This window comes from Molossus molossus, unplaced genomic scaffold, assembly GCF_014108415.1.
Source record: "Molossus molossus isolate mMolMol1 unplaced genomic scaffold, mMolMol1.p scaffold_m16_p_18, whole genome shotgun sequence".
NCBI classification, from domain to species: Eukaryota; Metazoa; Chordata; class Mammalia; order Chiroptera; family Molossidae; genus Molossus; species Molossus molossus.
In genome coordinates, this window is record NW_023425353.1 from 11,706,524 (window position 1) to 11,719,185 (window position 12,662).

Genomic DNA, 12,662 nt, shown 5'->3' on the forward strand with positions numbered 1-12,662 from the left:
GGCCCTTGTATGTGGAAGATGCTGACCAGCTCTTCTCCATGTCCGGAGAAGGCCAAATAAGAGGAAATTGATTTAAATTAAAGCCTTAGAGACGTGATTTGAATAGAGGAAGGAATTCCTTAACTTTCAGAATGATTAAGAAAAAAAAACAGACTGGCTGCCATACAGCGCAAGTGAGACCAGACACTTTCTGGCGAAGTCGGCCACCTGTCCCGGGAGGCTACTCAGCAATAGGACCTCGGGTTTGCTTATTCTCCAGAAGAGTTGCTTCTTTCACAACACAGCATTTAGTTCTCCTAAAAAGTGTGTTTGTGAAGTCTCAGGAAAGAATTAGTCATGTAACTATAAAAACAAGCAGGTTCTGAACTTAACACAAAAATGCTTTTGCTTCAGTTGCTTCTTACAGCTTAATGACACGCTGTGGCTTCACAACCGGCCACTTCCTCGTCAGTAGCAGGCCGCCGGAAGGCTTCGAAGGGAGGCTGCGGTGGTTTCGGGTGAGCTACTGACCTGAACGGCATTATATTACCACCTGGATCACATCTTCTCTTGACAGTCACACAAGAGAGAAAAAGGAGCCCGTGCTTAGCAGACTCAAACGTCCTTCGCAGGTTGGCCGCGCTCACCCAAAGCCCGCCATGCTGCCAAGGCGGATGAGAACTGCCAGGGGCCTCTCTCGTCGGTAACGGGCCTGCTTGGCTCTTGCCAGGAAACCTCCAGTCCCTGGATTGGCGAGGGGAGCCTGTATGTTCACTTTGGCAGGTAAGCAGTGATCTTGTGGACCAGAAATCTACTGAAACAGTGGTCTCCCCCTCATCAGCCGCTTCGCTGTCTGAGGTTTCAGTTACTTGTGGTCAACTGCAGTCTGAAAGTACTAAATAAAAAATTCCAGAAAGAATTCGCAAGTTTTAAACTGTGCACTGTTCTGAGTGGTGGGAGAAAATCATGTGTTGTGCTGCTGTCCGGCCCGGGGCGTGAGTCATCCCTTTGCCCAGCGTGTCCATGCCATGGACAACACCTGCCCCTGGGTCGTCCTGGCACCTCAGTTAGCAGCGTCTGTTATGAGATCACCTGTCAGGGTACCGCCGTGCCCGTGTTCACGCCACCTTACTTCACTTAACAATGGCCCCAAAGCACAAGCGTAGTGATGCTGGCGACTCAGACATGCCAAAGGGAAGCCGTCAAGTGCTTCCTTTAGGTGGGAAGGTATGTACATACAGAAAAAACATAGTCCATGCAGGGTTCGGTGCTTCCAGTTTTAGGCATCCACTGGGGTCTTGGGACACATCCCCTGCAGGTTAGGGGAGACTGCTGTATCTTCACACAGATGCTTCAAGTTGTCCCTCGATCCTCACCCTTGCCTTGCAAACATACTAAAGGTGATGCTGACCACCACCTGGGCCTCCACGTCTCTGATTCGCAGGGATGCCATTCACAGACTCCAACGAGAAGGGGCCCGCACAGCTGAGCAACACGGACGCCCCACACGAGCCTGGACCAGCTTAATCTGTTCGACTCTTCTGGATCTGGTTAACGGCCACACACTGATGCTCTGAAAATGTACATGAGATCATGGCACCCATTCAGTACCTTTAAGGACCTCCCATTCTCACTGTGGGGCCCTAAGGAGCCGGCCTGTGCCTGATCTCCAACCTCCAAACTTGCCACCTGGGTTTGGAAGGCTGTTTGTAATCCCTACATGCTAAGTGTGTGACCTTGGTCAAGTACCTAATGTGTCTGAGCTTCAGTTTTCTTACTTGTATAATGGACAGTGCATTACCTACCTCATGGTTTTTGTTGTTGTTAAATGAGTTACTGTATTTGAGGGGTTTGGCGTCATTCCGGGCGCACAGTAGACACTCAATGACTATTATCATCACCACCATTACGACTTGTACTATTTTATGAGGAATGTGGTCATCGTGGCTCTACTCTAGCAACTTACACGCTCCACCTGCTTCTCCCTTCTCTTCTGCTTTACAATGTGTGTCTATCGCCCGGAAAGTGTGGCTCAGTGGTTGAGCACTGACCCATGTACCAAGGGGTCATTGGTTTGATTCCCGGTGAGGGCACATGCCCAGGTTGTGGGCCTGATCCCCAGTGGGGGGCAGGCAGGAGGCGGCCAGCTGATGTTCTCTCTCATCGATGTTTCTGTTTGTCTCTCCTGCTCCCTTCTTCTCTCTCTAAAAATCAATCAATAAAAATAAAAATACAATGTGTGTCTATCAAGCCCATCATATGCCGTGTACTTAGTCATGCACTTTACAAACATTATTTTGGTTTCTAACTTGTTTTTAGTTTAAAATAACATTAAAGTAACATTATTATTACATCATGAACATGAACAGCTAATGTTTAGTGAGCATTTATTACGTGCAAAGCATTGTGCTAAGAGTGTTATGTGCTTTCTCTTACTGAATCCTCACAGAAATGCCACAAGGTTGGTGGTACCATCAGAGCATTATTTTTGACTGGTGAGGAAACTGGGCTTGGAGACATGAAATAACTTGCCCAAGATCACACAGGGGCCGAGCTGGCTGCTTTTTCATGTTCTCAGAGGCTTATGCCTAACGCATCACAGGCCTGCAGCACGGTTCACCGAGGCACGGGGAGAATAACGGGGTGATCGTCAAAACCCCCAAACATTTCCTTCAGCTGATCCCCAAAGACCGTTCATGCAGGACGCCCACGACTGGCAACACAACTGTCCGCTCCTCCTGACCTCTGGAAAAAACAGCCTCCGGCCCGACGCAGGAAGAACCGGGATGTGAAGGAGCCGCCAGGCCAGGAGGAAACCAGCCGCCCACAAAGCCTGCGTTTCCCTCCCCTCGCTCTCTGCCAGACTCAGGTAACAAACACACTTGAATGTATCTGTGCTGTAACATAACCAATGAAGTCTCTATCACTTAGTGAAAGTAAATGAAAGTTTTGATTTCTGCAATATTAAATTGACTTTTTAACTTTGGAAGGGAACATGTAAAAAAACATTTCTTTCTTTTATTCCTGCTTGGGGAGTTGTAATTACGTTTTAACTGGGGCTGTTTCAAGAGCAATTTTAACCTTGAATTGCAAATGTGTTAGCTGGAAGTGTGTATAAATCATTTCAACTTAGTTTTTATTATAAAAATATTACGGAGAATAATTAGTTTTTAATCTGTTGGTGCGAATCAAAGGAAAGCTGAAATCTCTTCACGGGGGTCAGGTGCAGCAAGCGTTCTCGTCCACAGGACGTGGCGAGGACCACGTGGCTGAGGGGGAGACAAGAGGAAATCAGAGCAACATATGAGCCACAGCACTATGGACCGGGCATGTAATGACAGTGGGGCAATGCCAGCGTCCACTGTCAGCAGAACAAGAAACCAGGAGAAGCACTAGGAGCTGAAATGTCACACTTAAGGTCAAGGACACACTTTTTCACCATACATTTGAGAGGTGATGGGAGACGAGCTATTTTGTTGGCTCGTGATTAAACAAGACAACAATGATGGAATATTAAATTCTCAACAGCCCGGAGCTTCCAAGGTTTACTTACTGAAATGTGGCTGCAAAAAGAAAATCCAAGAGTAGTTAGGTAACTACAGCCCCACCCCCACCACCCCAGAGTTACAGACAGCTTTTCATGAAGGTGATTATAGAAATGTCTTCTACAGAAAGGAAAGGATTTAACCATAATTACACAAAGACAGCTATCTGCTGTGGATTAATAATGACACCTTCACCCACTATTTAAAAAACAACAACACACCATTATTCATACGCACTGCCCATTATAGTGTTGGAACAGAAACTTCCTGAATTAAGTGGTTCATTAGTTACGCGGCCTCGAGACAAACATCAGGCTTCGACACCAGCCACCTCACACGGCTAGCCCACCAGAAATGTAGCTAGCCCTGCCTGTTGAAATAATACTAATTTAGAAAAATTGAGCTAAATAAAATACAGTAAAATTAATTTCACCTGTTTCTCTCTACATTTTTGTGGTTACTAGAAAATTTCAAATGATGTCTATGGTGTTTGTTTTATTGATACTGGACAGTGCTGCCTTAGGGCCTTGGTGATCACTTAGCAACAGCAACAACCCGCCCAGCCTCTCCCGAGCACCTCCTGCGGTGCCGGGCACCAGACCAGCATTCTGCACACATTCCATCACTGAATCACGGTAATGACCCCGTCCAGGTGGGCACTAGAGTCACCCCATTTTACAGATGGAAACCAAGGCAGAGAGTAGCAGAGTTGCTGAGTAATTTGTCTGAAGACTAGACCCAGGCGTGGAACCCCAAGTACTCTGGCTCCAAATGAAACATGGTATTAATTCAAAAAGAGTTGTTCTACTGCTGATGAGAGAGAGAAGACTGGTTAAAAAACAAAAAAAGTCATGTGAATAAACCTTTTCTCTCCACTCCAGCTTATTCTTAGCAGGGAAAAAAAATCAAGCATCCAAAAGTAAACAAGCTAGACATATTTAAACTTTTATTGCCTTTCTGACAGACTCCCCAAGAAGCACTTACAATTCACGCTGAGGAAAATGATGGGCAGCGTCATATTTAAACTACAGGAAGCAAACAGTCCTGGAAAGGGGAGGGGGACAGTCTCCACCGGCCAAAGCACCGTGTTTTGAGAGTCACTGTTCGAGAAGAAAACACACCCCAGGGCTCTGGACTCGAGATGATCATGTTCTCTGACGGGCAGGAACCCATGCAGGCAGCTGTCTCAGTGTGTCGATCCTGCTCTCTGACCTCCAGACCCGACTGTCACCATTGTGTCCGGGTGACAAAGGCATGGCGTGACTTCTGCCTGGCATTAACCGTGGGTGTTTAATGGAGCCACAGCCGCCATCCTGACTGCTGGCCAGCGAAGCCCACGTGTGACACTTCGGCAACGCCGCACCTAGTTCCAGACTGTCACGCCAGCCAGAGTCAGGGTTCACGGGCGCCAGGGCTGGTGTGAATGTCCAAGTAGACTCACAAAACAGAAAAAATAAGAAGTTGCTCATATTTACTCTGGAAGGTTTCCAAGAGATCCACATCGCACCAGCCCACGGCTGGAGCCAAGCACGGTTTCACGGCGGACAGGCGCGTTTTCACGGCCCAGGGCACGCGCACGTGTCAGAGAAGAGGAGACAGAACGGGAAGGGAACGTCCTCTTCCCCAGACGCAGACACGGTCTTGTCTGCTTGGCTCTTCGCGTTTGGCTGTTCGCCTTCCTGAGATGAACATGTTGTGCTAACTTCAGAAAGAATGTTGGCAGGGCCAGGGAAGGTCTGAAGCGACACCACTTGGATGGCTAATGTCTTCCTTCCGAGGGCTGGCACAGCTGCGACCTCCGTGCCGCTCGCCGGCGGGGAGCCAGCTCGGCCACATAAAAATGAGCTGTTTTCCTTTCTCGGGAGACAGGCAAGGATATATGAAGCTGTGCCCGATAAAAGTAAAGTTTATAGTACAGACACAAGGAAGCCAAGATGATTAATTTATTTCTTCACGATTTCCTTGAAACAATAATTAATAGCTCCAGAGAAACTATTGAAAGTCAGAGAGAAAAACCCTTTCATCATTTCTGCTCTTCGAGTGTATGGGTGGCGGGCAGTTTGAGGGTAAACCAGTCTCAGTAAAGGAAGGCCCGGGTACCGAATGCCAGGACGCGTGCTGCTGACAGGCACGTAACAGAACATCCCAGCCTGAAACTCGGAGACGGCGGTGAAACCCAGGCTGTGGTCATTGTCCTGTTCCTCCCCAGCTCAACAACTCCCACTCTGGCTTTTATTTATTTATTTATTTTTTTATCCTCACCCGAGGATATTTTTCCATTTCTTGTACAGATAGAGTGGGAGGGAGAGAGAGGAAGGAGAGAGAGATAGAAACATCGATGTGAAGGGACACATCGAGTGGCTGCCACCCGCATGACCAACCAGGGCCGGGGACAAACTGCAACCGAAGTACGTGCCCTTAGCGGGAACCGAACCCGGGTCTCTCCGGACCGCAGGCCGACGCTCTAACCGCTGAGCCAAACCGGCCAGGGCCCACTCTGGCTTTTATATCGTTGAAGACAAAAGCATTTATCTTTTTTTTTTTTTTTAATCCTCACCCGAGGACATTTTTCCATTTTTTGTTCAGGTAGAGTGGGAGGGAGAGAGAGGAACAGAGAGAGAGAGAGAAACATCGATGTGAAAGGAACACATCGAGTGGCTGCCACCCGCACGACCGACCAGGGTCGGGGACAAACTGCAACCGAGGTACGCGCCCTTAGCGGGAACCGAACCCGGGTCTCTCAGGACCGCAGGCCAACGCTCTAACCGCTGAGCCAAACCGGCCAGGGCCAAAAGCATTTATCTTAATCCACAAGAAGGATTCCTTTTCAAAGCTCCTCCCCCAACCCTGAGGATGTAAACATGTGGACTGTAAAATTTTATTTTAATAAAACAATGCTGGCTTCGCCCTTAGGAAGAAAATTCGCTTCATAGTTCATTATCTCCTTGAGGCGGGCAGATCCTGTTCAGAAACCAAACTGCTAGGCCTTCTTTTTAGAAAAATGTTTTGATTGATTTGAGAGAGAGAGGAAGGGGGGGCAGAGAGAGAGGGAGAGAGAGAGACTGATGTGAGAGAGAAACATCGATCAACTACCTCCCTCCTGCAAGCACCCCGACGGGGGACCAAAGTGGCAACCTGGGCATGTGCCCAAACCAGGAATCGAACAGGTGACTCAAGCAACTGAGCCACATCAGCCAGGGCATTAGTCCTTCTTTTTTGACAAGAGCAGGATTAAAAGAAAAACAATCTGGAAATCAAATGCTCGCCAACAGCAGTGAGGCCAAGTGAGCGTGACTGACAGGCCACGCCACCTCCCTTGGCCCGCAAGGTAAGGTGTCTCCTGCACACAGCTCCTGCTGCACTTCCTGCTCCCTTCACCCCCGGGCAACCCTGATGGCTCAGGAAGCAACTCTGCTGACTCATTCAATCGGGCACAGGACTCAAGACCGGCCAATGTCTACTGGATCTGTCTTCTTGAATACTATCTGACACGAGACCCAGACTGTTGTCAGTTGGTAGCCAGCCCTTCAGTTGAAAGGTCACTAGGCTACAGTAACCATATTGGGAAGCAGTGTCTTCAGTTATATCACTGGTAATATCACGTCATCCCCCAACCCCCCCTTCCCTGTACTTCATCCCCACCCCTAGCTGTTAAGCTCTGGGGAGGCATTTCTATGAACGGCCAGAGGGGAACTATCCATTTTTAGGCACTGCTGGTTAATGGCTCGAATTGCTTTCTTACAAATCCTACCCATTGTTCCTTGCTCTCTTTTCTGGAACTATGGAGAAGACCCACACTTCTGTCACTTCAGTGTATGCTGCATTTCTGGTGACTAAGATAATCCCTCTAAGAACTTTCCCCTTCATCTGTTATTCCTGATGAGGTGATTTCAAGACCCCTGGCACCCTGGTAGCTCCTGTTCCTCTGACCTTGCCCTCAATCCTATGTCCATTTCAGCAATTCCTTCCCACTTATCGGCTCAGCCCAAATTCACCTTCTTAGGAAAACCGCCAGGCCACACTCAGAGGTCAGCAGTTCAGCAGTTCAGCGTAGTGGTTGGCAACACGGCCTTTGAAATCAGACAAACCCAGGCTTGGTTTCTGGCTTCAACACTCATGAATCCCTGGGCATGGTACCCAGTCTTCCCACACCCGATGGCCTCACGGTCCAATCCTGGCATCATACCTATCTCTCAACGTCTTTCTTTAATAAAATTAAACATATGTCAAGTGCTTAGTGGCACACAGAGAGCTCAATCAAGGGTGGTTTTCTTTTATTCCTTCATGTGTATAAATCTCTCTCTTGTCTGAATGTTGGGTAGATTGAGTGGTTCCGAGCATGATGTTTGGGATCAAATGCCATGGCTCGGGAATCGGTTGTGTGACCTTGGACAAGTCACTGCACTTCTATGTCTTTCCTCTACAGACCGTAGCCACCTCATGAGACTGCTGTTCATGAGGATGAAATGTGTTAACACATGTCGGGCTCAGACGAGTTCCTGGCACAAGATACCACCATGGGTGAAGAGGGTTAGCTTCTCAAGACCGAAGACTTCTACTGTCCCTGGTTTCATGCTTGCGATTCTCTTCAGCTGGTTCATTTGTAGCTGAAAAATCATGTTTTATATTTTACAATTCTTAGTTTAAAAAACACATTTGTTGGGAAGAAAGAATCAATGAGGATCAGCAGATCTAAAAAGTGAAACCAAACAACTACCTAGCAATGTTAGATAGTTGAGACACCCAAAACAAACACACACACACAGAAGCCCCGTTTGGGGGCTGAATATCTACCTGGTGGTAGGAGATGGGGACAGGCCTCCGGAAGACTATCCACTCCACAATTTCACTACACGGCGGGGTGGTCAGAGAACCCGTGTACCGGTAATAGCTGCCCAGGGATGCAGGCAGGAGGTCCCGGAGAATGAAAGGATCCAGAAAGGTCTCCTTCTCTGTTTGGGGGAAGAGGCAAAAGAAAGCACAACGGTGAGCCGTACCACACTGAGACACGGCAAACCCCTCTGCCGCGAGTGCGCCGCCGCCGTGTCTGCATGCAGCCTGGAGGCGCCAGCGGTTGGGGAAGGCACAGAGCACAGCGCGGCGCTTCCCAGGTGTGTTCTGAGGCACCAGGACGCACGGCATCTCTTGAAGAACAGGTGCCATGATGACCAGCGCTGGGCAACACTGCAGTGCCTCCCTCGCTCCCCAGAATGGGCAGAACATTGGCACAGTCAAGTCCTGAACAGTCCTGCAGAGAAGCTGTGGCATGATCTTGCTTACCCCAAACCCCCACAATCTCATTTCCCCAGAGAGCACTTCCCTGTCTGATACCTAAGAACAAATAGCCATTGGAGCAGACTCTGGGGCACCCATGAGCGAATCAGTGGGAAAAGGAACCGGAAATCAAGGGTAAAGTGCAGCTCCGAAGTCAGTTCCATCTCCTCTTGGTTTCAAAGGGAAACCTAACCAAGGAGCGACCCTGAACTTTTAAAGTGGTGGCCCTGAAAATATACTTCTTTCCTTTATACACGCGGAGCAGACTTCCCTGAAGTAGAAGGCATGACATTTAGGCTGAGATATACGCAGCAACAACACTTCACAAGAACTCTGAGAGGAAACAAGGTACAGAGAGGGTTAGTACCTACCCAGCTCACAGAACCTCCAAGGGGCAGAGCTGGGTGTGAACAGAGGCACGTGGACACTGGAGCCTGCCTGGATGGACTCAGCCAAAGGACTTGAAGTGAACTAGCTGAATATTGAAAGTGGGAGGGGGGTAAAAGAGGAGAAGAGCATTTCAGGCCTTGGGAGCAGCATGTGTGAAGGTCCTGAGGCAGGAAGGGACAGTGTGACACAGATCAGGGCTCTGTGTTATAACTCTCCCATCCAGGCTCAGTAGACCATCCAGCTTCTTTCACACATCAGAGGAAGTTCTAGTCTCTACCTGCATCTCCAAAGGTCTAGCCCTGACTTGAATTTAAGTCAGGGTTCCTTCCTTATCCCTTTTAGTCTATGATACCTGCTAATGGCTCTCCTTAACTCCTTCATGGCCTCCACCCTCCCCAGCACATTCCTGGGGGACGCAGGGATCCAGGTTACTTCACGGACACACCTGTGCCTACGGGACCATCCTTCCCAAGCCTCACGCCTCCTCCCCCTTCCTCCTTGCAGAACAGGTGCAGGTAGTTGGGCAAATGTGTGTCCCTAACTCAAGAGGTCTGTGTAACTGGGAACGATGCAAAAACCCCAATAGAAATGGACCATGATAGAATAATTAAAATGGCATTTCCTTTTAGTAGAGATTCGTTGAACAAAAATTTAACATTTACTAGATGCCAGGCTCTATTCTGAGTATTTATGTGTTGAAAACATTTAAACAGCACTAACTGTAGGTGCCAGGCCCACTTCTGAGAGCTTTATAAAGACTAATTGATTGAATACTTAAAACAGCCTTGTGACGTAGGTCCTGTTGTCCCTGACTATGTACAGAGCCGGAATGCAAAACCTGGCGTTCAGAACCCAGGCTTCCGTTCCCTGACCCGTCCCTGCTCTCTCGCACTGCACAGCCTACAACTTCACACCTGTGGGAATGAGGAAGAGACCTTAAAGAAATCAAGCCCAAGGCCACTAGTGACCAGGGAAGTAGCAAGCAGGTCTCCACGAGGCGCAGAAACCTTGGCTGATTCTTACATTCTTTTCAATTCTTTGTTTAAAAGAAAGTATTAAATATTAACAATAAATGCAAAAGTCCTCAAATTATAGGGCTCTATAATCAAAATGACTAAAGCGGTTTCTGGTCAACAAAAGGCCGGATATAATGGGATTGTCCCTGTGCCCACTGGCAAGTCTGGGCTTTAATTTAAGCCTGGTTCCCGGCAGCCTAATGATGGGGGCATCTCGGCAAGTACACTTGGCTGGGACAGGTTTGGCTAAGAGGAGGACATATTTTGGCATCTGCGGGCACTTCCTGGGCTGTATAAATAGTCCACACAAAGCCCGAGGCAATTGAGAGTGCATAGAGCTTGACATCACAGCCCAGAAAATCAGCACCTTCATTTGTCCCTCATGGAAGGTGAACTTGGCTCATAGTGCAGCACACAACCTGCCTGGGGACCAAGGGCTCCAGACAGCAAATCCGTCGAGTTTCCCCTGAGGGGCCCGACTCAGTCTGAGGGCTGCAGGTAGGAGCGCTGCAGGCCGACAGGAAAGGACCAGACAGCCCCTGAAAGCCACGCAGCGCCGAGCCCCCTCGGAAGCACCCACTCGAGGAAGAGAACCGGGCTGGCGAGAACATAAAGCTAAAGCAGAAACAGCAGTGCCACCAACCCCAGGAGACTGGATTTCAAGGGGACTCCGTCTCCGCAGCCTCGGCCACTGCTACAAATGCCGAGGGCTTCTCCATCCCTGACCAACCCAAGGGCAGGTTCCGGCTTCAGCTGACTAGAAGGTGCAATCAGGTGGGTGGTCGGGTGGGCAGACCTGGAGGGGGCACAACGAAGGGGTGCCATTAGTGCTCTTGGGTCTTAGAGCTCTGAGACCAGGCCCTCGGACAGCCCCAGTTCAGGGCTTCAGGAGCGAACGAGCCCTTTCTCCAAACCCAGTCTTAGCAGGAGCGGGCGACTCAGACGGCTGAGCGGGCACCACCAAGGCTGAAGCCAAGGACCCACGGGCGCGGGAAATGGAAGAGCAGGGTGAGGTAAGGGAGACAAAGTAGAAATGTAAGGAGACCACAGACACTCGGATGAGATTCTTTCTGCAAGGACCCCTGGAGTCTGCAGCAGTGAGCAGTGAGCGGCAACATCACCTGTGCTGAAACCGGCTCAGACCGCTGCCTTCCTCAGCCCCTGGTCCCTTCAGTCCGACCCTCCCACCTGTGAGCTGTGTGAGCTGTTACCCACACCTCCCCAGGCCGACATGAAAATGAAATAAATCATCGCAAGAAAGAGAAGGGTTCGGGAAGAGCCTGGAACATAGTGTACATGTCAGAAACAGTAAATATGATTCTTATTTTAATTACTTGTAATATTATTGTTATTAGTATTCCTGTAAAATGCCAAAGCCTAGGCACGTACATCTTCCATAACCATGTACTTTTTGAAAGTGTCTGTGCCCATGTCTTCTTTTAACTGGATTATCAGTGCTTTCAATGGACATCCTATCTGACGTTCTTCACCAGCCTGAGCAGGACAGGTTAGACTTTTCGAGTTTTCTTTGCCAAAACTCTAGCATGGTTTTGGAGCCAACTGACATTTAACAGCTGTGTGACCTTAGGGAAAGGTCTTACCCTCTCAGGTACTTGCCTCATCTGTAAAATGGGAATACTGAGAATGTGTACTGCTCAGGGTTGCTGTGAAAATGAAGCAAGCTAATACACATACGAGGCTCAGCGCAGTGCCCTGGAAACCCTGATTTATCAAGGCAAGCACCCGGCTGGGAACAGGCCGCTCACACTGCGTCTAAGCCAGGGATTCGCCAAAGTTTTCTGTAAAGTGCCAGATAACATGTATTTTAGGTTTTGCAGGCCAAGGAGCAAAATCAAAGATGTCACATAGGTACTTATATAACAAATACATTTCCACAATCTTATTAACATTATTCAAAATGCTAAGAATCACTGAGGACAATTTTTAGAATATGGGTCTTCTATAATAAGAATAGGATTCTTTTGGGGAGAAATGCCATTTCGTTTAATTAGGATTCAAATGTGAGAACTGTTTTAGCTTAGGGGCCATACACAAACAAGCAGAACTGATATGGCCCTCAGGCCACATTCTACCTCCATTATTATTATTATTACTACTACTACTACTGTTATTATTTTTATCCTCACCTGAGGATATGTTCACTAACCAGAGAGGGAGGGAGAGGGGGAGGAAGGGATGGGAAGAGGGAAGGAGGGAGAGAGAGGGGGAATCATCAATTACTACCCTGCCCTGATGGGATCAAAATGGAAGCCCCTGGTGCATGGAACACTCCAACCCCTGAGCCACCCGGCCAGGGCACCTCCCTTACTTTAAGCTGTGCTAGGGGTTGGGTGCATGTTAGAAAGTTGTCCTGATAGTCATCACCAGAATTGGGGGGAAGAATGCTACATGTTCAGGTGCCTCCATTGCTCATGATCGTTTCTTTTGTGAACACACA

The 12,662-nt window shown here is 48.7% G+C and overlaps 1 protein-coding gene across 1 annotated transcript in view; it reads right to left on the minus strand.

The window, feature by feature from the left end:
- The window catches only part of PTPRG (protein tyrosine phosphatase receptor type G), a 524,592-nt gene that overhangs the window by 129,041 nt on the left and 382,889 nt on the right, over nucleotides 1-12,662 (minus strand). Inside the window, exon 6 of the mRNA XM_036267442.1 lies at nucleotides 8,319-8,476. Within this exon, the coding sequence (XP_036123335.1) occupies nucleotides 8,319-8,476 (158 nt within the window). The remainder of the gene's footprint in view (nucleotides 1-8,318; nucleotides 8,477-12,662) is intronic.